Here is a 24,401-nt window from a genome sequence, read left to right on the forward strand (position 1 = left end):
CATGGGCTCTGGCACCTTTGTTTTTGGCACAAAAATCTCAGAGTATGAATGGTTACATAATCTGACAATTTAAGGAAAAATCTGTGGCAGCCCTTTCCCTTCAACAATCATGGATCCCAAGCATGAGGTTAGTAACTACAAGCAATGTTTTAGAAACTAAATTCCAACTAAAACAAAAAAAATGGCAGATTATAAACTTGTCTAAACCATAAATGTTAATGAGCAAAAATTGAATACAAAAATAGTTTTCATATAATTTTAATTATACATATTACATTTAAAATAAATTACACAAATCTTACAAATTTCACAGTAAAGTTTACGTATAGTTTAATACATTTTGTTTTCAGTAGAAAGGTAACCCATTTGACAAGATAGTGCCTTGAAGTTTTAAAAATTTCTACATTTTGTAGCTTTATGTAATAATGCATGACATCACCATTACACCCACTTTAACTTTTAAATAGTTTCCATTTGACCTGATGGATTTTATATGTGCAATACCCTTGATACAGCAACATGGCAATGACAGTAGTCAAAAAGGCATAAAGTGGAGCAGACAGATGTTCTGCAAAACACCCTTATTCCCTTCCATCTGCACAATCCATTCTAAATTACATCTTCTAAAAGGACAATTATGGGATTACATTTCTATTGCATCTTTCCCCACATATTTCCTTCCCCCCCCACCCCAATTTATGCTAGTCCAAATAACGTAATATATCAAAAAGTAAAGATAACCTCAGATTTAAATTATAGCCAATATAATGAAAGTCCTAATTCTACTTTTAAATGGCCTCTTTACATTTAACTCAGAAGTATGGTCATCTTTTCCATGTTCAAACTGGTGAAACGTCCTTCTTTAGAGAATAAAAAATAACAGAGCAGACATTTAAATATGCCCAAACGGACAGGGTATTACTACTGGGGTATTACTGGCCCATATTCCACAGATTAGAAGATCAATTTCAACATGGAGACAGACAGCATTTAACACTTTTTAAACCAATTTGTAAAAATAAAGATTTGGGGTAGAGGAAGAGGAGAAATATATTTCTTAAGAATATATATTAAAAAGTCAGCAGTCACGAAGTTCAGGCACCACCTTGAAAGCATGTATGTTGACATTTTACTGTTAAATAACATCAATTTCAAAATTACATTTGTCTCAACTAAGACAGTGTTGGAACACAGCTCAATACACCATCAACATTTGGTGGATTTCTCAATCAGGGTCAGTTAACTTAGCACCAGCCTTCTCACCGTAAAGGCATTAACAACATAGAAAGTTGTATTAATGCCAATAAATTCTAAAACGTTAATTGGTTGTCATTTCCAATAAGAATTAAGTTGTGGTGGTCTAAGATTTCTCTGAAAGGACCTTAAAAAGGGGCCAGACCACCATAAAATCATTTAAGAGCACCACTAGATTATCATAACAGCTTAGATCAAGAGGTCTTATGAGGTTGGGGTGAGCATGGAGGGAGGAAGAGGAGAGTCTGAACATATGAAACAACTCATGAATAATTAGTGATTAATTAAATTTCATAAAATCCAACAAATGGCATTCCAGAGCCATACAATAGATTATGTCCTTCAGCACCAAACAAAATATTTCAACTAGTGATATATTCAACAAGGGATTTGCAAGCTATGGGTCAGAACGTTCAAGATTCATCAATTGGGATTTGGTTATGTAACAGTAGTGGTGTCAGTTTTGAGTCAAGGTGTAGGAATAGCAACACCTTAGAAGTGCAGGTTAAATTGAGCTCGTTAAATTTTGAATTTACACTTTGGGCGTCTAGGGTGGCAGAGAAAAAAAAAAGTTGCTTGCCTACAATGTCAAACCTTTGGCAAGTCTCAAAATTGGTCAGAGCCAGCCCTGTATACCACTTCTTATTTTCACATGTATACTCAACTTACGCAGTCCGGCTGCACTCTCTGCATGTGATTTTACATATCCTCAGTTCTAATTCAAAAGCATCAGGTCTGTCCTGTGGATTTGCTGCAAGCATTTCTTTAATCAGTTGTCTCATTCCTGCATTCATGGACTTTTTCTTAACAGGAATATTAAGTTCCATCTTGGGGTTTTCCAACAGTGCCTCACCGAGGGGCACAATCACTGCTCCCTGACGCACATAGCTTCCCAATAGTTCTTTCTTAGTTTGCGAATCTATAAATGTAATCCTTTCCAACATGGCCCAAATGATGACCCCCAGTGCAAAGATGTCAGCTTTAGCTGTATAATGGCCTTCCCAAACTTCTGGTGCCATATAAAAATCTGACCCACAAGCTGTCGAAAGCCAACATCTGTTCACGTTAACTGGTTCTTTTTGATCTGCTCCCAGTCCGGAGCAGACTTTACTCAGACCAAAGTCTGCCACTTTTAGTACAGGCCCACCTCCTCCAGCTTCTGATCCGGTCTCAGTAATCAATATGTTATCTGGCTTCAGGTCCCTGTGCACAATTTGATTTTTGTGTAGAAAAGCCAAGGCACTACTGAGCTGCAGCATGAAACTAGTGTTGGTCCGACGGTTGGGCTTTCTCGACAGCAGATACTCATTCATGTCCCCACCATCACAGAAATCCATTACAAGCCAGAGATAGTACGAACTTCTAGAATCAAAGCTGAGTTCCCCTTTCAGTGAAGTTTCCACCAGCTTTAAAAGCAAATACATAGAAGATTTTGGTCCAGTTGAACATACATATAGAAAATATAGCTTACTGGCTGGTGAGTCTCCATTCTTATTTAGAGCTAGACATTTTAGAATGCCACAACACCTGACTATCAAAAATTTACATGGAATTATTACATTTATTGAAGCTTGCATTAGTTTAAACAATAGTCAGCAAAAAAGACAGATTTTAAGCTTTTTTTAATACATTTTTCAATACGAGTCATAATAGCAACCATTTTAACTCAATAGATAAAAACATGACCCCAAAATGACTAAACACTAATTTTCAAATCCAAAGTACATGCCTTCAGCTTCTCATCAACTGAAATTTTGGACATAATTGTTGGCAGATGCTTAATGATCAGCCTAGTCGGGGTACATTCATTACTTACTCCACTTGAATAGTCACAAATAGTGAGATAAGAATTCATCTCCCAAGTCAGTGGGCTGATCTCCAGAAGTTGGGAGAAGTAGAATGACTTAAAAGAAGTTGGGGCTAAGACCACACAGGCAGTATGCGACATCTCATGCTTAACAGGGTTCTCAAATTTATCTTATCTGGCAAGCCACATTCGTTAGGATCATGGAAAACTGTCTTAAAATTAAGCAGTGTCTAGTGTCTCACTTCATAAAAAACATATAAAATAATGAAAGTAAAATAATTACATATGGGACATCACCTAATGGCTAGCTCAAAAACTAAACAAAAGTAAAAAGGCAGAATATATTACAGAAACCAGTAAAAACCCTTTTGAATCTCTATACACTGGACATTTACACAAGCCCACTCTCAATCTTTGCACATTTAATGCAATACTGAGCTACACAAAAACATTATGGAGATGCAGCCTCAGAAAAATATCACTTCCCATTGTTCGCCAAGTATTTAACGTTCGAGAAATGCGACAATAATTAAAAAGGGTTAAAACATTGTCATGAAGAATTACATTGTACTTTCTATTCATTTTGCAACAAAACTGTTGAAATGAATCCATTTCTAAAGGAGCACAAATGCACATAATTCTCCCTTTCCTCTGTTCTGAATTAGAAATCTCACTTTAGAATCTTAGGACAATAAATGATTGGCTTAAAACCCAAAGAAAATCACTGCAGTTGAGCTGATGCTAGTACAATCTGCATCTGCACCATACTACCTACACATAGCTTGGATGTTCTTGATGCAGACAAGATTCTTTACTCTGCAGTATTAATATTCTTCACCATAAGTGGGAATGCAAAATATGTTGGGGTATCACATTTTCTCAGATCAGACAATACAGCCATTACTAAACTATATTAGTTAAGCGAGATAATTTTAAACCATTTTGAATATTAAGAGACTGCCTGCCATTTACCCCTCAACCGTACTTCATTGTAGCACTATAACAAATTGATATAGATCAAAGAGGCGCTCACCACTTTTACATTCAGACCTTGGCATCTAAGTTTAGGGATTCTGCCATCTTTGTAATGGGATATATAAAAAGTATCCATTTTCAAAAAAATTTAGGAAAACTTGGATGTTTTTAACCATTTATTTGGTCTTTATTTCCCTGCCTTTAAAACAGATTTATCATCAATAATCTTTTGCAGAAAAAAATCATTAAACTTTTACTTACCTTTAAATAATGAGAAGAGGATGATCCATGTGTCATCTTTTGCAACATCCCATCTTTCTGCAAGATGCACTCCTCTAGGTGGATCACATTAGGATGAAGGCTCTTGATACTGCTTAATGCCCAAAACTCTCGCAAAGCCAGTTCCACATTCTCAGGTGCATGGCACCGAATCTTCTTCACTGCTACCCGTGCTCCAGTCTTTCTTACCACTGCTTCATAGACTACACCATAGCTGCCACGTCCCAATTCACGTACCAGATTGTACTTTGGCTCTCTACTCGCCATGGACAACACTTGAAAAACTGCAGAGAATAAAGAAAGAGAGGAAAGGCAAATAATTCCCGAATTACAAAATTAAAAAAAAACAAACTAGTATTTTGAAAAAGAAATGGCACTAATGAAATAGGAGTTTTTATGAATAGACTTTTTTTTAAAAAGGAGAATGGTGTAAACCATTTCTAATTTCATGAAATAAGACCAAGGATTTGTTTCTGTGGAGAGAAACAGCCTTGCATAATAATGGTATAAAAATAATAAACACCCTTTCAGAAATTAAATACATTCCACATTCTATGTCAATTCTTGTTCATTGAACATTAGAATTCTAATGCATTCTACCAACAGTTTAGCTGCTAGATAACAAATTTTGTTAGATAAAAAAGGAAGGCTAAGCACACTGTATGCCTGGTTGGCAGAAATTGAATATACAGAATAACATGATAATCATTTAAATCCATTTTGATGACTGAATTAAGCATCAAACTGGGGACCTTTCAAGTAATACAAGAAATGTTATCACTGATATTTACACTGCTGCTTTATATTTAAAATAAAAATGCCTGAAGTAATGACAAGATGCTAATTGGTCACTAGCTCATAGTTTAAATGGTGGTGATTTTCAAATAAAGCAGAAAAGCTTAAATTTTAAAGTTCGGATTTCAAGACAGCTGTGCCCTCATTCCACCACCCCAGGCTCTCAATTGTGAAAAAAAAGTGCCATCAGCTAAAGAAAATTTCCTACATGTTCGCAGCACAAATGCCAGTCATGCCTGTGATGGTTTTTTGCTTGAGCAATCTAAAATGAATCCCAAGTTCAACAATTCAATTTTTAACTGCTACAAAATGTTAACACAACTGAAGCTTTGAGGAACAAGCCTTTGCTTTATTCAACGAATTAAGGTGGAAGGAGCGTAAATGTACTTTGGATTAAAAACAGTAACAGAGTTTTTTTTCACTTTGCTGTTAACAAAAAGTTACAAGATGTTTGAAAATGCTGACTTGCCTGTTGTTTATTGCTTTAATTTTAAATGCCCAAGCTTTGCTATTTTTATATTGGACCTTCTGTAAAAGGTCAAAGCTAAAAAGTAGCAATTGAAGTATGGATGGGGAAAAAAAAATATCAATAAAAATAATTGGTTCAATTTAGAGCTATCAAAACTACAATTCTCCCATTCTTAGAATCAAACTCTTATTACTTTTGAATACGGTATACCCAAGAAATTTTTAAAAAGGTTTAAAATAAAATTGGTCCAAGACAGAAAAGGAGTCTCCCAGAGTCTCAAGTATTCTGTATTTCCACCCAACACAATATACAATCCTATGACACATTAATTTCATTGAATTATATTTTTACAAATGTCAAAATATTTTTCAGAATGACATGACATGTACACAGTCAAAAGGTAAGCCTCATCAGATTTGCTGGATGCCATAATCCATGCCAGCCCATTTTTGTCCACTAATCACTGGCTAAGTACTTAACCTCAAGTCACATTTTTATGCATAGGACCAACTTTGACCAAGTAACCCAATCATGTATACATGAATGTGTTTACAGGCTATGTCAGTCAGTCAATGGTCTCAATTGTTTTTCCAAAATTACACTTTGCAAGTTTTCATAAATTTTTAATTCATCCATTAGACTGAACAAAAAAAAATTGTGGAAATTCCATATTCAAAGTAGAAAATGGGCTATTATTAGATCTACACAAAAGATCCAAAAACAAAAAAAAGTTTGGCCAACATGCTATTCAAAGTTGCTAAAACAATTACTCACATCAGATTTCCTTTACACAGACAAGATGCAACACTAAATTGTTGTTATTTTCCTTTTGTTAATATTAACATTTTAAAACCAGTAGAGAAAACAAAATACTCCTTTAGATAGCAACATGCCAATATGTTTAAAATTCACATATGGCTGTACAGATTACAACCATGTTCACCATGTGCTTAAGGTCAGAAGTCACATGACAACAGGTTATAGTCCAACAGGTATAATTGAAATCAAGCTTTTGGAAAGCTTGTGATTTCAAATAAATTTGTTGGCACTATAACCTGCTATCATGCGATTTCCAACCTTGTCCACCCCAGTCCAACACTGGCACCTCCACATCACAGTCACCAGGGGCTTAAATAGATATTCTTGATTTATAAATGGAATAGACAAATCTACTCATAACAGAAAAAAAAATCCAAGTTTTTGTTTCCCAGCTGCAGCTCTGCTAATGACTTAATTTGCAAATTATCTCTAATAGAAAATATTGCACATAATTCCATTTACATTGTTTTTGAAATCCAACCCCATCACAGGATTTTGCAGTTCAAATTAGGCAGCTGATGCACACAAATAGCAAACATATGCCTTAAAATATCACCACTGAAGTAGTAGTCATAGCGTTTTGAAGTAACCAGAAAACACCCAGTTACAAGCCACTAAAATAAAGGAGATAAACTAACCTGCATCTTCTGGTCCAGTGTGGCAAAACAAATACACAGTATCCAGATAGGAACATGAAATATGCTATTTGGAACCTCTAGCCAGTTGTACCATTCAATAACGTAATTGGTGACTCGGGAACTAACACCCATTTTTGCGTGATATTCCATTATACTTTTGTACCAAAAACCTCAGACTTAAAATACTGCCAAAAGAAGATAAAGTCAAAGCTTTTCACCTGACATTCATTAGGTTTAGGACACAAGAAACCAGCCTGGAGAACAGGAACACCAATTTATTTTCTTCTTCTTATAGAGTTGGAGGGGGAGAATTGGAGATTACATTTTTTTCTCTTTTTATAAAGGAAAAACACCCGAGTCTCCAGAGACAAAGCAGTGCCCTTCACATCAAGGGGCAAGGAACACCAATTTATACAGCAGTAGACAGTGCCATTTGGGAGTACAAAACTTGGCTATTACTGAATAAAAACAGTTTGTTGAAGCTTTTCATCAATATATTTCATAAGAAAACCAATTCAAGGGGAATAGCAACATTTATATTGTATGAGAGGAGAGACTGATTGGTTGACAACTGGATTCTGATTGCCATGGAGAAAGTGCACCCATTAATGTTGATGCCTGTCTTGTTTAAAATTTAAACCAGGAAGGTTAATTCCAAATATCAGGACATTACACTGATAAATGAACCAACAAATGGCTGTCACCCAATTTCCTCTCATGTACTATAATTGCTGTGTTTTCCTTTGAATTGGTATTGTTGCCAATTGTCCTGTCATGTGCAATACAAAAAGCAAAAAATACATCCTTTTTTTCAGGAATACTAAATCTAACTATCATACAAAATTCTTAGGAGTGGCAGTGTCCAAGACCTCTTTTCTCTTGAATGAAAAATGTAATATACAAATTCCTTTTGCCTACATTATTTCACGGAGATTTGGACAAATGGGTAAATACATAGCAGAGGCAGTATGATGTAGATAACTGTGGATTATCCACTTTGGTAGCAAAATTTATCTGAACAACAGGTTGGGAAAGTGGTGTTCTTGAACACTTGAAAAGTATACATGTATATGGAACAGACAGTGAAGACATTTGGCCTTCATAGGAAGGGATTTGAATACAAGAGCTGCAACTGTGCAGGCACTTGCAAGACCACACACAGTTATGTATGTAGTCTTGATCTCCTTATTGGAGTATTGATATTCTGGCTTGAGAGATTGCAAAGGTGGTTTTCTAGATTGATCCTGCAATGGCAGTATTGATGAATAAGGAAATGAGTGAATTAATTAGGACTACATTCACAAGAAGTTCAAGTAATAGGAGTTCAAGTAATCTGTCCATCAGTCTTCGATGACTAGAGAATTCAGAACTAGGGTCATTCTAAGGGTAAAGACTTTTGGGACAGAGACAAAGAGGAATTTCTCCGAGAGAGTAATGGGCTTAGACAATTCTCTGCCCACAGGAAATTATTGATGTCAACACATTAAAGACCATCAAGAAAGATTTAGATGTAGTTCTTTAGACTAAAGGGATCAAATGAAATGGGGAGAAAGCAAAAACAGTAGAGTTGGATAATCAGCCATGATCATAATTGAATGACAGAGCATGCTCAAAATGGGCCAAATGGCCTACTCCTGCTCCCATAGTCAATGCTTCCATTAACACATAAAACCTGGTTTTATGTCACTTTTTGAACATGCAAATATATCTCAGAACCCAATTAAAACACTTAAATTTTTGTTTAAAAATCCATAATTTTCAAGTTGATTTAAAGTTCACAATTAATCCAATATCAATTGCTGGTGGTGTAACAGAGTTCCAAACTTCTACCTTTTGCGCAGAAATGGTTCCTAGTTTCACTCTTGAAAGGTCTGGTTCTAAACTTTTATACTACACCCCCTAGTCCAAATCATTTTCAACACCAGAAACACAGTTTCTCTATTACCTCACTTCATGAGAAGAGCCAAAGAAAACATCAGTGGATGAAAAGTAACTAATTCACCAGAAAGAAGAATTAAAAACTTTGATGATGATTCAAGTAGGGAATCTTGCAAAGGAAAAACATCTGCCAAAAGTAAAGAGCTTTCAGTCCCCCCATGCTGCTGACTGTTTTAGACCTTTACAGATTCACCACTTTGTATTCATATTCATTTTTTAAAAAAACAAACAAACAGAGAATGATGATTATCTACATAAACAAATGGAATAATATTCGGCTATTCCCCAACACAATTCCCAAATTTAAACTATTAAACACTTTCATCATGGTCAACAATGGTTTAGAATATTTTGTGAAGTCAATTTCTCTTTATACCATTCCGAATATCACTCCAACACTAATGGCATTTATGAAATAGATCAAATGGTTTAAGAGAGAGGTCGAAAAATATCCACCTTATCTCCCAAGATTTGGAAGGCGATAGCCTAATGGTATTAAATCACTAGACTATTAATCAAGGGATGCAGGGAATATTCAAAGGACCAAGTTCAAACTTGTCATGGCAGATGGCAGAATTTGAATTCAATAAAAATCTGGAAGCTTAAGAGCCTAATTATTACCATAAAACTGTTGTTGATTGTCAGTAAAAACTCATCTGGTTCACTAATGCTCCTTACGAAGAAAGTTGTTATATTTCTCTGGTCTGGACTGGGAGTGACCTACAGCAATATGATGGACTCGTAACTGCCTTCTGGGCAATTAGAAATGGGTGATAAATGCTGGCATGATGCCCACATCCTGTAAATTAAAATAAATTCACCAACTCAAAAGGTTCTAGAGCACAATAGTTCCATCATCTTTAAAGCAACAACATTTGCTTTGGCTTAGCTACATTACTTCACAGATGACAGGTATCCAAGACCTTCCATACACAGTGAATTGGTCAATGGGTTATATTTTCTGAATATCACATTTCTTCTACAAGATATGAAGTGGCATACATCATCAGAAACAAGTGGGAGACAGTCACCAATGGCCATTACCTTCAGAGCCTGACTATTTGAAGGGTCTTTGAAAGAAGCAATGAGAATTGAAAAACTCAGTTTGTTCAGAATTGGGTCCAGTGAAAAGAGGGCAACAAAACTTCTCATCCTACAGTCTTCATCTACAGAAAGAGACTATGAAGCCTGATTATTAAAAATCACTTAGCATTGCTCAGGAGATTCAGAATTCATCACTAAGTTAATAATCAAATGAAATGAAAGACTGCCAAAAAGAAAAACAACATAAAACAGCCAAGTTACAATCTATCTTCCCTTATACCTGGTGTAACTGAACCTCAAAAACAGAAAACCGTAGAAAATACATATACCACAATCAAATAAGTTTTTGATTGGAATCTATTGCCTCTTACAATCACTGTTCTATCGCTTGGACACTTCTACTTTTGGGTGGAGGTTTCTAATGGTATTTATTTGTCAAAAGTGATAACATCACAATTTAATCACAAAAACCTTGCCAGCACAATTATACAATATTAATAGTATACAGATGCCATGCCTGGGTTTCCTTCGTGAAAAATTCTTAAATACGCTGGAAATACTATTTTACTTTATTCTATATCTAACATTTGTTGAAATTATCCTACAAATACTCAATCTGTTCCAATGCCAGAACCAAGAAAGGCCGTATTTACACCTTACCTTTCAAGTCCACTCAAATAGATGGAAAAATATTATAGATTTTACTGCCGTTGCATAGCTATAAACCTCTTGACAATAAAGTCCATATAGTACTTTGAATTCATTGGCTTTACAATAGTTCACAGGTTTTTGCACAACAAAATAAAATAATGTTTACAATATCAAAAGTGGTGTTTTTAATCCTATACAACCTCCAGCTGCACTTTAGTTGAATATGACATCACATCATTATGACCACCAACTTAGCTCAAATTTAGTTGAAGTTAAATGTTGGTGATTTATTTGTTGATTTTAAAAAAAGCCAACCATGAGCAAAAAAAAATGATCATGTCCAACCTGCCCAAAATTCTAGAGTCCTTCAGTCAGCTTATTACAAACATTGGTTTCAACTGTATGGCAACAATATCAAAGTTGTCAGCAGAGTCCATCATTACTCAACAAAAATTGTTAAAAGCCGAGTCTGCACATAGACTGAACAACAATTCCACAAACTACTGTCAGAAGGTGCATTATTACTGAGCAACCCCCATCTACTCAAGTGCAATCATGTAAGTGAAGGGAATTTTTGTGAAGTTAAACTTGTATGCTGTTCATCTCACATTCTCTGCACCTCTCCCCAAATATGTTTAGCAGCTGCAGCTTGTCAAATAAGGTACAACTGGCATTTTAACAGAATATCAACCTTTTAACTACTGCCAAGTACACTCAATGGTCTTGAAAAGTTAATGATATTGTGGAAGCCAAAAGTCAGATGTATATATTCATTTTTTTAAACAAAGGTTTATATTGTGTAAGAAAAGGGATGTAGGTTTGCTCGCTAAGCTGGAAGGTTCATTTTCAGACGTTTCTTCGCCATACTAGGTAATATCATTAGTGAGCCTCTGGACAAAGCATTGCTGATGATTCCTGCTTTCTATTGATATACGTTTGGGTTTCTTTGGGTTGGTGATGTCATTTCATATTCTTTTTCTCCAAGGTCAAGTCAAACAGAGACATGCACAAGAATTCCTAGAAGCATGGCATTCCAATCAGAACTCTATCAACAAACACATTAACTTGGACTCGATTTACCACCCTCTGAGAAAAAGAACATGAAATGACATCAACCCAAACATATATAACTAGAAAGCAGGAATCATCAGCAATGCTTCATACAAAGACTCACTGAAGATCTTACCTAGTATGGTGATGAAATGTCTGAAAAATGAACCTCCCAGCTCAGCGAGCAAACCTACATCCAGAACCTCAACCTGAGCTATAAATCTTCTCAAAACTCACTGTCTCTATCTTTCCCCACACATAAACTGTGCCCTTACTTCCATCTTTAGAGATTTTTCTTTGCTGTCTCAAAACACATGACTGTAAATTCATTTGCGAAAGGAGCACCCACTGAATTCAAGATGGGGGAAAATTCTTGGTCACTTTACATTCAAGATCAGTTGAATTCTTTAACCAATAATAGATTCCTCCAAATAGATTTGGCTTACAATGCCTTCAAATGAAGGTCAAATAAATTAGGTCTTGTGGAATTCATCACTTTCAAACTATTTTTTCTGCACAAAAATTACAAGGACCCCTAGAATACTGGACAAATGATCAAGATCATTTTGCCATCAGCAAATACGCATTTTTTAAACACTCGATCTAACTAAGAAATAGAATGATTCAGCTGCGAGGGCTGAGGTACTATTGGATCAAGATCCTCTACAATCAAGAATCCTTTTAAAGGATAACTGGACTCTTTAGGTTGTGAGTGCTAAAAATGAGGGTACAGAATTACATTGCAACTGTATATTAGTCATGTAATTCCAGTTTAAATATCAGTCACTTATAAATTTGACAAGCCAGATTATCTAAGTTTGCAACGACGCCTGGGGCATCAATACATTAATAAACAAATCATTTACGTAAATGACAAAAGGTAGAGGACCCAGCACCGATCCTTGTGGCACTCCACTGGTCACAGGCCTCCAATCTCAAAAACAACCCTCCACTACCACCCTCTCTGTCTTCTACCTTTGAGCCAGTTCTGTGTCCAAATGACTAGTTCTCCCTGTATTCCATGAGATCTAACCTTGCTAAATCAATCAATCAATCAGTCTCCCATGGGGAATCGTGTCGAACACCTTACTGAAGTCCATATAGATCATATCTACTGCTCTGCCCTCAATCTCCTTTGTTACTTCTTCAAAAAACTCAATCAAGTTTGAGAGACATGGGAGGTCATGTTGCAGCTCTACAGGACATTGGTGAGGCCACTGTTCAAATATTGCGTGCAATTCTGGTTTCTTTCCTATTTTAAAGATGTTGTGAAACTTGAAAGGGTTCAGAAAATATTTACAAGGATGCTGCCAGAGTTGGAGGATTTGAGCTATAGGGAGAGGCTGAACAGGCTGGGACTGTTTTCCCTGGAGCGAAGGCTGAGGGGTGATCTTATAGAGGTTTACAAGATTATGAGGGGCGTGGATAGGATAAATAGACAAAGCCTTTTCCCTGGGATCGGGGAGTCCAGAACTAGAGGGCATAGGTTTAGGGTGAGAGGGGAAAGATATAAAAGAGACCTAAGGGACAACCTTTTCACACAGGGTAGTACGTGCATGGAATGAGCTGCCAGAGGATGTGGAGGAGGCTGGTGCAATTGCAACATTTAACAGGCATTTGGATGGGTGTATGAATAGGAAGGGTTTGGAGGGATATGCGCTGGGTGCTGGCAGGTGGGACTAGATTAGGTTGGGGATATCTGGTTGGTGTGTACAGGTTGGCCCGAAGGTCTGTTTCCATGCTGTATCCATCTCTGACTGTATGGCTCTATAAACAGCAAATCAAAACTTTTAATTAAAAAAAAACCAACAACTGTCAGCCTACATCCTAAGACAGCAGGGAAGTTAACATTTATGTTTAAATCCTTGTCACAACAGCTGGGCATTTGTTCTAAATTGATTTTGGCCCATATCTCTCTCAACCCTTCCTATTCATGTACCCATCCAGATGCATTTTTAAATGTTGTAATTGTACCAGCTTCCACCATTCCCTCTGGCAGCTCATTTCATACATGCACCACCCTCTGTGTGGCAAAAGTTGACCCTTAGGTCTACTTTAAATCCTTGCCATCTCACCTTAAACCTAGGCCCAATAACAAATTGAATGTTTTAAAACACATGGTAAAATAGAACCCTATTAGCGTTCCTTTGCAGTGCTCACATGAGAGAGAAGTCCCTTCTCCATTAGCTCTAGAGTTTAATTTAACTGTATCTTCAATTCCCAGGCTCAAGAATCTGATAGCCTCTTACTCAAGTGTTCATACACCTGAGCTCACACTTTCTCAGCTCAAAATAACCTCCTCAGGTTTTTAAACCAAACACTTCTGGCCTGGAATTTTCAAGCTAAAAACTTAATAGTTTCAAACTCTTAAAGTAGTAATCTATCTCCCATCTTTGTAAGCAAAGATGTCTTGCACATCCATATACAGAAAAGACTTCTGCAAACCTGAAGCTATGGATATTTCCCTCTAGCCAAAAAATCTTTGCATCCTTTCATTTGAAACCTAATGCATAACTGTTTGTTCTTTTCATTCAAAACTCTCCCAATACAGATAAGTTTGTATTAACCTATAAGAACCAAGACTTTGTAAGGAGGTCATCACTGCTATAAAAATACAAGCTAAGCTCTTTTACCCATTCAAAATCCTAATGCCACAAATTCAAAATCCAAAATAAAATGATAGCAAAGTATATGCAAGTCATACACCTTGCAGAGTGGACAAGAACATGGTCAATGGAACAGAATGTGGAAAAAATGTGACTTTCTCTACTTCAAGGCAGCAAACAGAACAGTGGAGTCCACCATTATTTAATGGTAACAGATTGGGTAGGAAATATGTGGAAAGAGGTTCGTTTATTTACCTACGGTCGGCAGATTCTGCAAAGAGATCTCTGTATCTTTGTGCATGAAATCACAAAAACCTAGCAGCTATAGCCATTCTATCCTCAGACCTACTCTGCTAATCAGTTCACTGCTGACCTAATAGTGACCTTAATACTACTTCTTTCCTTCCTTTCCCCCAAATTTCAGCTCCTTTGATCAAAAATCTACATAGCTTGATGTTGAATATATTCCAAGATCCAGTCTCCATTCTTTGCAGGGGAAAAAATTGTAGAAACTACTATCCCTCTAAGAGGATAAATTACTCTGCCTGACAAAAATGCAGGTACAGTAAGTAATTAGAAAGGGAATGCGGACTTTATTGCAAGGGAAAATCTTGCTGCAGCTCCACAGGGCATTGGCAATACCACATCTGGAGAAATATATCCTATTTTAGTCTCCTTACCAAGATGAAGACCAATTTATACTAAAAGCAGTTCAGAGAAGGTGAACTTGATCAATTCCTTGGAGGAGCAATTGCTCTTGTAAAAAAGAATGGTCAAACAAGTTGGGTTCAGCAGATACTAATCGAAGTTTAGCATACTGAAACAAGGGATACCAAGGGGGATTGACAGGGTAAATGCAGACTCATGCAGAAATCTAAAATTAGGAGACAGCTTGAAAATAAAAGGTTTCCCGCTCAAGGAGATGAAGAATTTATTTTCTTTGAGGAATGATAGTTTCTAGAGATCTTTTCCCCAGAAAACAATGGAAGTTGGGTCATTGAATACATTCAACACCAAGTTGGGAGATTTTTGATCAACAAGGGAACTGAAATTTCTGTTTGTCTGTCATGAAAGTGGAGTTAAGGTCACTATTAGAGATCAGCCATGAATTCACAGAATGGCAGAGCGGGTAGGAGATGTGGAATGGGTATCTATGTACAGTACACAGAAACCATAATGTAAGCAAATGTCTAAAATTGTAGATTGGGGCTCAAATATTAAATAATTGTCTTCAATATATCACTCAGGTCATAAATTGATTCTAAACTGACAAGGGAGGATTCAGCTCAAAACATTCTTTTCTCAGAAATCAACCAACAGCACTGAATAAGACAAGAATATTCTTAACTTCAGTTTTTGTTAAGCGATGGATGTGCAATTAAGTTACCATACCAGATACAGCAGGTTAGTCAGCATCCTAGGAACAGGAAATTTGACGTTTCGGGCATAAGCCCTTCATCAGGAATCGGGCTTATGCCCGAAACGTCGAATTTCCTGTTCCTAGGATGCTGACTAACCTGCTGTGCTTTAACCAACAACACATTTTCAGCTGTGATCTCCAGCATCTGCAGATCTCATTTTTTACCATACAAGATAAAACAGCCTACAAAAGGAAAGGTTTTAGCTTTACTTAAGATAGGCATGCAGAGAGATAGAGTACAGACAGCATAGATTAAAATAACAAAATAACTTTATCCTGTTCACAGCAAAGCAGTAAGAATAGGAAAGCATGGGTCTATTGAAGACTCGTAAATGATTCCAAACCTATTTCATGTGCTGAAAGGAAAAGCTAATTAATCCATGGCCAACTGATGAATATTTTAATGATAGTTTAAAAAGTTGAAGAAATTGAAGAAAGGCTTCATGAACCTACTCCTGAAAACCATCTGCTACTACGCAGCGAAATTGAGTGGGAAATATTGACATAGCAACTTAGAATGGTAAACAAGGAAAAGACCAAAAATCAAAATGACAGGGTAGGTTTGCAGTCAGGAAGTACAAAGCATGCACAATATGCGCAAATAGATTTTAGAAGTTTAATATGCTAACATGGAAAAAGATGTTCATTCGCTCTGGTTGAATACATCAAAAAGAATTAACGGGAAATGCATTCAACTTGAACTGTCAAAGATATAAATACATTCAAAATTCCAAAATTTAAGTAAAATTCTTTGGTACTTCCCGTATTTTTAAAAGCTAACCATTGAGGTGTTTAATTGACCACTGGACACTAATCAGCCATTAACAAAGAAAGTACAACCAGAAAAAGAATGATTACTCCACAGAATGTGCTGTGAAGATTCAGTGCCTTCCAGGGATTAGACTACACCAAACCATTACAGAAGATTCATCACTACACCCTATGATGCTGTCCCAAATGAGTATAACATGCTTAGAGGGTTTCTGACTAAACAAGGCTTTCTTCTGTATTTGGTTTCATAGAACTTTGTCCCAAAGGAACAGATGCTACTCTCCTAAAATCAAAGCACTATATTGGAGTTACACTGAAGGATTGTGAAAAGTCCTGTCATATAGATGTACAGTACAGAAACAAACCTTCGGTCCAACTTGTCCATGCTGACCAGACATCGCAACCGAATTTGGTCCCACTTGCCAGCACCTGGTCTATATCCCTCCAAACCCTTCCTACTCATACCTATCCAGATGCCTCTTAAATGTTGCAATTGTACTAGCCTCCACCAGTTCCTCTGGCAGCTCATTCAATACACGTACCATCCTCTGCATGAAAAAAGTTGCCCCTTAGGTCTCTTTTATATCTTTCCCCTCTCACCCTAAACCTATGCCCTCTAGTTTTGGACTCCACCAGCCCAGGGAAAATGCCTTGTCTATTTATCCTATCCATGCCCCTCATGATTTTATAAACCTCCATAAAAGGTCACCCCACAGTGTCCGATGCTCCAGGGAAAACAGCCCCAGCCTATTCAACCTCTCCCTATAGTTCAAATCCTCCAACCCTGGCAACATCCTTGAAAATTTTTTCAGAACCCTTTCAAATTTCACACATCCTTCCGATAGGAAGGAGACCAGAATCACACACAATATTCCAACAGTGGCCAAACCAATGTCCTGTACAGACTCAACATGAGCTCCCAGCTCCAACAGAGCTCAATACTCTGACCAATAAAGGAAAGCATACCAAACTCCTTCTTCACTATCCCATCTACCTGCAACTCCACTTTCAAGGAACTACGAACCTGCACTCCGAGGTCTCTTTATTCCTCTCGAGGACCTTACCATTAAGTGTACAAGTCCTGCTAAGATTTGCTCTCCCAAAATGCAGCACCTCGCATTTATCCAAATTAAACTCCATCTGCCAATCCTCAGCCCACTTGCCCATCTGATCAAGATCCCGTTGTCATCGGAGGAAACCTTATTCGCTACCCACTACATCTCCAATTTTGGTGCCATCTGCAAACTTATTAACTATACCTCTTATGTCCACATCCAAATCCTTTATATAAATTACCAAAAGTAGTGGACCCAGCATGATCCTTGTGGCACTCCACTAGTCACAGGCCTCCAGTCTGAAAACAACCCTCCACCATCCTCTCTTCTACTTTTGAGCCAGTTCTGTATCCAAATGGCTAGTTCTCCCTGTATTCCATGAGATCTAAGCTTGCTAACCAGTCTCCCATGGGGAACCTTGTCAAACACCTTACTGAAATACATATACTTCACGTCTACCGCTCTGCCCTCAATCCTCTTTGTTACTTCTTCAAAAAAACCCAATCAAGCTTGTGAGATACGATTTCCATGCACGAAGGCATGTCGATTGTCCCTAATTAGTCCTTGCCTTTTCACATAAGCGTACATCCTGTCCCTCAGGATTCCAACATACAAACGGCCCACCAGTGACGTCAGGCTCACTGGTCTATAGTTCCCTGGCTTGTCCTTACCACCTTCCTTAAAATAGTGGCAACATGTTAGCCAATATCCAGTCTTCCGGCACCTTACCTGTGCCTACTGGTAATGCAAATATTACAGCAAGGGGTCTAGCAATCACTTTGCTTGCTTCCCACAGTTCTCGGTACACTTGATCAGGTCCTGCTAATTTATCAGTTTACACATTTCAAGACATCCAGCACTTCCTCCTCTGTAATATGTCATTTTTCAAGCTGTCACCATTTATTTCCCTACATTCTATATCTCCCATTTCCCTCTCCACAGTAATCACTGATGCAAACCCCCCCACCATTCCCCACCCCCCACCAAATCTCCTGTGGCTCCACACAAAGACCACCTTGCTGATCTTTGAGGGGCCATATTCTCTCTAGTTACCCTTTTGTCCTTAAATGTATTTGTAAAAACCGTTTGGATTCTCCTCAACCCTATTTTCCAAAGCTCTCTCAACTCTTTTATCCCCCTCCTGATTTTCCTCTTAAGTATACTCCCACTACCTATCGACTTTCAAGATTCACTCAATCTATCCTGTTTATACTGGACATATGATTCCTTCTTTTTCTTAACCAAATCCTCAATTTCTCTAGTCATCAAGCATTCCCCACACCTTATTCCTTTCACCCTATCAGGAATATGCTATCTCTGGGCTCTCGTTATTGCATTTCTGAAGGCTTCCCATTTTCCAGCCGTCCTTTTACCTCCGAACGTTTGCCCACAATCAGCTTTTTAAAGTTCTTGCCTAATAATGTCAAAATTAGCCTTACTCCAATTTAGGAATTCAACTTTTAGATCTTGTCTACCCTTTTCCATCACTATTTTAAAATGAATGGAATAATGGTCGCTGGCCCCAAAGTGCTCCCCCACTGACACCTCAGTCACCTGCCCTGCCTCATTTCCCAAAAAAATGTCAAGTTTTGCACCTTCTCTGGTAGGTACATCCACATACTGAAATCAAAAAAATTTTCTTGTGCACACTTAAATTCCTCCCCATCTAAACCCGTAATACTATGGCAATCCCAGTCTATATTTGGAAAGTTAAAATCCCCTACCATAACCATCCTATTATTCTTTCAAATAACTGAGATCTCCTTACAAGTTTGTTTCTCAATTTTCCTCTGACTATTAGGGGGTCTATAATACAACCCCAATAAAATGATCATCCGTTTCTTATTTCTTAGTTCCACCCAAATAACTTCCCTGGATGTATTACCGGGAATATCTTCCCTCAATACAGCTATAACGCTATCCCTTATTAAAAAGGCCACTCCCTCACTTCTCTTGCCTCCTTTTCTGTCCTTCCTGTAGCATGTGTATCTGGAACATTAAGCTGCCAGTCCTGTCCTTCCCCAAGCCATGTTTCAGTAATTGCTATGATATCCCAGTGCCATGTTCCTAACCATGCCCTCAGTTCATCTGCCTTCCTTGTTAGACCTCATATTGAAATAAATGCAGTTTAATTTATCAGTACATTTGACTTTTCAAAATGGTGAAAACGTGAAATCATGTTTAACCGTGAGATGCTACGAATGACCACAAAGCAGCAACTATGGGATATTAAACACCTTTGTGTTATTTCCATGGTTCATGGTTTCCTGGCCAAGAACCCATTTTTCTTCCTAATGCAAAGCATTAGGGTCAATTATCATCACACTTGTCATAAAGTAATTCTCATCCATAAATACTTTGAGAAATTATTACATATAAAACTACTCAGCTTCATTTAACTGAAACAAAATCCATATATATTAAAGTCAATTAGTCCACAGTTTATTTTGAAAACTGGCAGGTAATGGAGAATGAACATTATGAATTTTTGTCGAAATTGTGAAACCAATTAGCTCCAAACCTTTTTAAAACAAAGGTGTGACATGAATTAAAACTTAAGACTTAGTTAAAAAAACTCACTTGGATACATAATGTTAAAAAAAGCCCCATTTATATAAACTATTTTCAATGCTGTATAAGTAGTTTTGTGAAATCAGTCTTAATACATACACTTGCCCAACACTTAAAAAAAATAAAAAACTGGAAATCGTAATAAATTGGCTCAACCAGAAACAAAACGTAATCATTCAGCAAATGCCTGAATGTGCCTAATATTGACTGATATTTAGCACAATTGCACCTTTAACTCAAGCTGAATTGAAGAAAAGCAAAATACTGCAGTCTAGAAATATAAAATAAGAACTGAAAGTGTTATTCTATTAAATTTTACTGATCCCCCACCCAGCCCTTCAACAATGTCTCTCTACACATTTATTATTTAAAAACTCATTTTGAAATAAAAACACTTACTTAATTTGCACCTTAAAACATTAAGGAATGGGGAAAGAAATCATTTAAGTCAATTAACATGTTCATTCTCCGTTACACTTTATTGGAGGTACCAAATCATCATTATTTCACCCTACTAAATTTAAAACAGCCTAGATATTAATTTTAAAATTATTGCAGGAGCTTTAAAAAGAAAAAACACATGTATAACAGCATACAAGAATTGAGGTGGCCATTTAGCTGAAACAGTTATTTTGTGATTGAGAGGGATGTGAACAGCATGGGTTCAATTCCCACACCAGCTGAGGTCTGCCACAAAAGGTCTTACTTTCTCAACCTCATCCCTCTCATGGTGACCTTTGGTTTAGTCCTAGTTCTCCAATGGGACACCAGCTCTAAGGCCCAGTAAGACTTTGGCAATTTTACCATTACAGGAGTCATGGAAATGTCCCCAGGTCTGCCAACAATGCATTTAATTTTTTAGAAAATTGGTTACTTGGAGGGGATATCATGGAGCCATGTACATCCAGAATCAGCAGTTTCTGCAAATAAGTGAAACTTGATTTGAACAAACATAGACCAAAGACCCAATTTTCAAAAGGTGAAAAATGAGACAATGACTGCTTTTGACATCAAGACAGCTATTGACGCTGAGTAACAGAGTGCAGCATTAAGAAATCCTAGCATAATTGAAATTAACAGACATTGGGAGAAAGCTCTTCACTGGCTGGAATCATAAGCTCAAAGCACTAAGCTTGTAGTTACTGGAGCCCGAGCACCTCAATTTCAAGTTATCATTGCTGAAGTTAGGTTCGATAATCTTCAGCTGCAGTGTCCCTCCAGATTAAAAATTTCAGAAATGTAAATGGTCACTGATGGCACTAGGAATTAGAGGTAGTCCATTTGTTTCTTTGAGCTTATTCTGATATTCAATAAGGTCAAGGCTGACCTGTGGTCTCAGCATTTTCCTAACTGTTCCCTATTGACTGTCTATTAAAAACCTGATTTAGCCAAATAATTTCAATAACCTAATTTCTGTTTTCTCAGGAAAATTCCATTGGCTAATAGTTCTCAGAAAAATTGCCTCATGATATTCATTGTAGAATTCTATACCATTCACAACTTCTCAGAGTTGAAGCAGTCAGTATGCACCAGACCAGCACAATATTCCAGCTTAGGCTGGAAAAATGACAACATTCACACAGTAAAAGTGCTGAGAAATGACCTTTTCTAACAAGAAAACTAACCATTTTTCCCTTGACAATCCACAGCATTTCCATCAGAATCCCCACAACTAAATTCTAGGGGGTGACTAGCTCCTAGAAAATTAAATTGGATCAGCCACATAAATTTTGCAGCTATAAGCAAGCTAAGATACGAGATTGCAGATCCACAATCGGCATAGCAATGCCATTCACTGCACTGACTTCCAGTTTTGGAGAAGAAAGAAACATTGGTGCAAACGCTGGCTACAAGTGCAAGTCAGATGGGAACCCTGCAGTGAATGAATTACCTCCCAAACTCATCCACATTTAAAAAGTGACAAATCAGACGTGTCACAGAATTCTCCATTGTGCACTTGTCTGGAAGAGTGCAATTTCAACAAGACCAAAGATTAAACAAGACCTAGAGAGGATAAAGCAACCTTTTTGTTCAGTACCCCATCTACCACCTCAAATGCTTACTCTCTCCTTTATCTACAGTGACAGCAGTGTCTACAATCTATAAACTATCTACACTTTAATGTTATTATAGTATGGATATACAGAAATAGTATCTACAAAATGGTCAACTTCCAAAGCACCTTCCAAACAAAGCTCTACACATAAAAAGGATAACAGACATATGGGAACATCATCTCCTCAAATTCTTTTCCAAGTCACACAATCCTGACTTAGAACAATGTTTCCTTTCCTTCATTATCACTGTGTTAACAGTCTGGAACTCATTTCCTAAAAGTTCTGAGTGCACCTAGACAAGATCTACAGCAGTTAAAGAAAGGAGCTCATCACTTTACCAGAAGCAATAAATATTAGCTATTAGCAATACTCCCATCAGTCAACAAATATGAAAGAACATTCCTTGTTACATGGCAATAAAAGCCCAGTTGAAAATAGCAAGAGGGGTTCCTGCACTGAAATTGATGGACATCTCATCTCAAGACACAGAAGTTCTGGATTCACAATACCACTTCAGAGACTGGAGCAAATAATCAAAGTTGGCTTCAATGGAGTACAACACTGTCAGAAATGCCCATTCAAATGAATGTAAACATAAGCAAGACCACATTCCCCTGCCCACCCCCAAAGCTTCCCAAACTGCTGGCAGATAATCCTCTAGTACTAGCCAAAGAGGAAAATTGTCAAATGCACTGTCCCCTGGTCTCTCAATCAACAGTTATATTCTTTCATTGCAGTATACAGAACCTGATCACCATATTTCCATATTAGAGTAATTACCTAATTTCAAAAGTACTTTATTGGCAGCAAAGTCCTTTGAGGCCTCACGAGGTCATGAAAAGTGCTATACAAATTCAAAATTCAACAGTGCTTGAGAGATCTATTTAATAAATATCTAATCGTTCAAGAAAGCTACGAAGTGTGTGTGTGGGGCGGGGGGAATGTTGCCAACGGAGAGAAAGGTAGGAGCTGTGGTCATGTAGGGAGCAGCAATCTAAGATCTTGTAAATGCCTCAAATACAAGAAAAGTATGGCCTGGTCTGGCCCTCCTCTCCAGCCTGTTTTCCCTCAATGAAGCCGTTCCTGTAAAGCGCCTGCGGATGGAAATGCAGGCAGAGGCTCACCAATCGCCTTTGAATCCACTTGGGCCCTGATCGGGAACTGCAGAAAGTCAAAACCGTATATTATTGAGAGGAAAAGGGCTTGCAAGCCGCATTGAGACTTCAATATCTCCTCCCCCACCACTTGGGATTCACATCAGGGTACGAGCGGCCTGTGAAAGGAGAGGAGATTGCGGAGAAGCAGGCGGCCGTTACACCGCTCGGTGGTTATTAATATTCATCCGTGTGTGCGTGTCACAGTTCGATGTGTGGACACATGTGCCTGTACTTTGTTTTCTACCTCAGTCGGTTGGTGCCCGCTGATCTCCCGCTCTGCTCTCGGCCATTGCTTCGCTAGTCCCACTCCCGCGTTCCCGCTCGCTCACGCCGGCCGCCAATGCGCGAGCTCCGGCTTCAAATAACTGCCACTCACGCACGTGCTCCCGCCCCGTTACGCGCACCGCCCCCTTCAACCCGTGGTCCAATCGGAAGCCTCAAGACCACCCTCCTGTCAATCACCAAGCCACCCGCCCCTCCGTCAATCACACAGCCGCTCCTCCGTCAATCACACAGCCGCCCCGCCCCTTGCCACTCTCCCTGGGCGCTTTCATCTGATGATGACCCAGGTTCTAGGCTCCGCCCACCCCGTTTACAGTGAGTCAAGTTCAACCACCCCGCCCCCATCTTGAATTCTCAGCAGGTATTGGACGACGGGGAGGAGGGGGAGCCGTATAAGCTCCGCCCTGCGCCTGTCATAGACGTTCCCACCTCCAAAAGTAACCCCGCCCCCTTCACGCGAGCGCAAATTCAAAATTAGGTGCATCAACTGGCGGGTGTCATCCAGATGACCTGACTTCGTTATCCTTTCATTAACAGTCATAACAACGTGTTGTAGATGTTAAAAATTAGCGAAATAGAGCTTTGACCAAAAAAAACTGTGTTTGCTGGAAACGAGAAACAAAATTTGTTGGAAAACCGTACGTTTCTGGTCCAATGACACTTCTTCAGAACCAGTTTTGTTTTTGTAACTTTCTGTTTTATAACTGTGAAAAAGGCCCTTCGGCCCATTGCGTCCAAGTGGTCACAAAGCATCCATCTGTTC

At 38.0% G+C, this 24,401-nt stretch overlaps 1 protein-coding gene across 1 annotated transcript; it reads right to left on the minus strand.

Moving 5' to 3' along the window:
* Positions 1 to 706: 706 nt before the first annotated feature.
* On the minus strand, positions 707 to 23,697 carry pdik1l (PDLIM1 interacting kinase 1 like). Its single transcript, XM_060847301.1, has 3 exons — positions 23,601 to 23,697; positions 4,298 to 4,599; positions 707 to 2,660 (listed from the first exon to the last, which is right to left on the minus strand). The coding sequence occupies exons 2-3, from the start codon at positions 4,580 to 4,582 to the stop codon at positions 1,920 to 1,922; spliced, it is 1,026 nt and encodes a 341-aa protein (XP_060703284.1). The 5' UTR covers positions 4,583 to 4,599; positions 23,601 to 23,697; the 3' UTR covers positions 707 to 1,919.
* Positions 23,698 to 24,401: the final 704 nt, after the last annotated feature.

The sequence above is a fragment of the Hemiscyllium ocellatum genome, chromosome 30 (genome assembly GCF_020745735.1).
Source record: "Hemiscyllium ocellatum isolate sHemOce1 chromosome 30, sHemOce1.pat.X.cur, whole genome shotgun sequence".
NCBI classification, from domain to species: Eukaryota; Metazoa; Chordata; class Chondrichthyes; order Orectolobiformes; family Hemiscylliidae; genus Hemiscyllium; species Hemiscyllium ocellatum.

Excerpts from the sequence above, each read along its gene's own strand:
- pdik1l (XM_060847301.1), bottom strand. The coding sequence starts at position 4,582 with ATGGCGAGTAGAGAGCCAAAGTACAATCTGGTACGTGAATTGGGACGT. Across the intron at positions 2,661-4,297 it reads CCTCTTCTCATTATTTAAAG|CTGGTGGAAACTTCACTGAA; the intron begins GTAAGTAAAAGT and ends TTGCTTTTAAAG.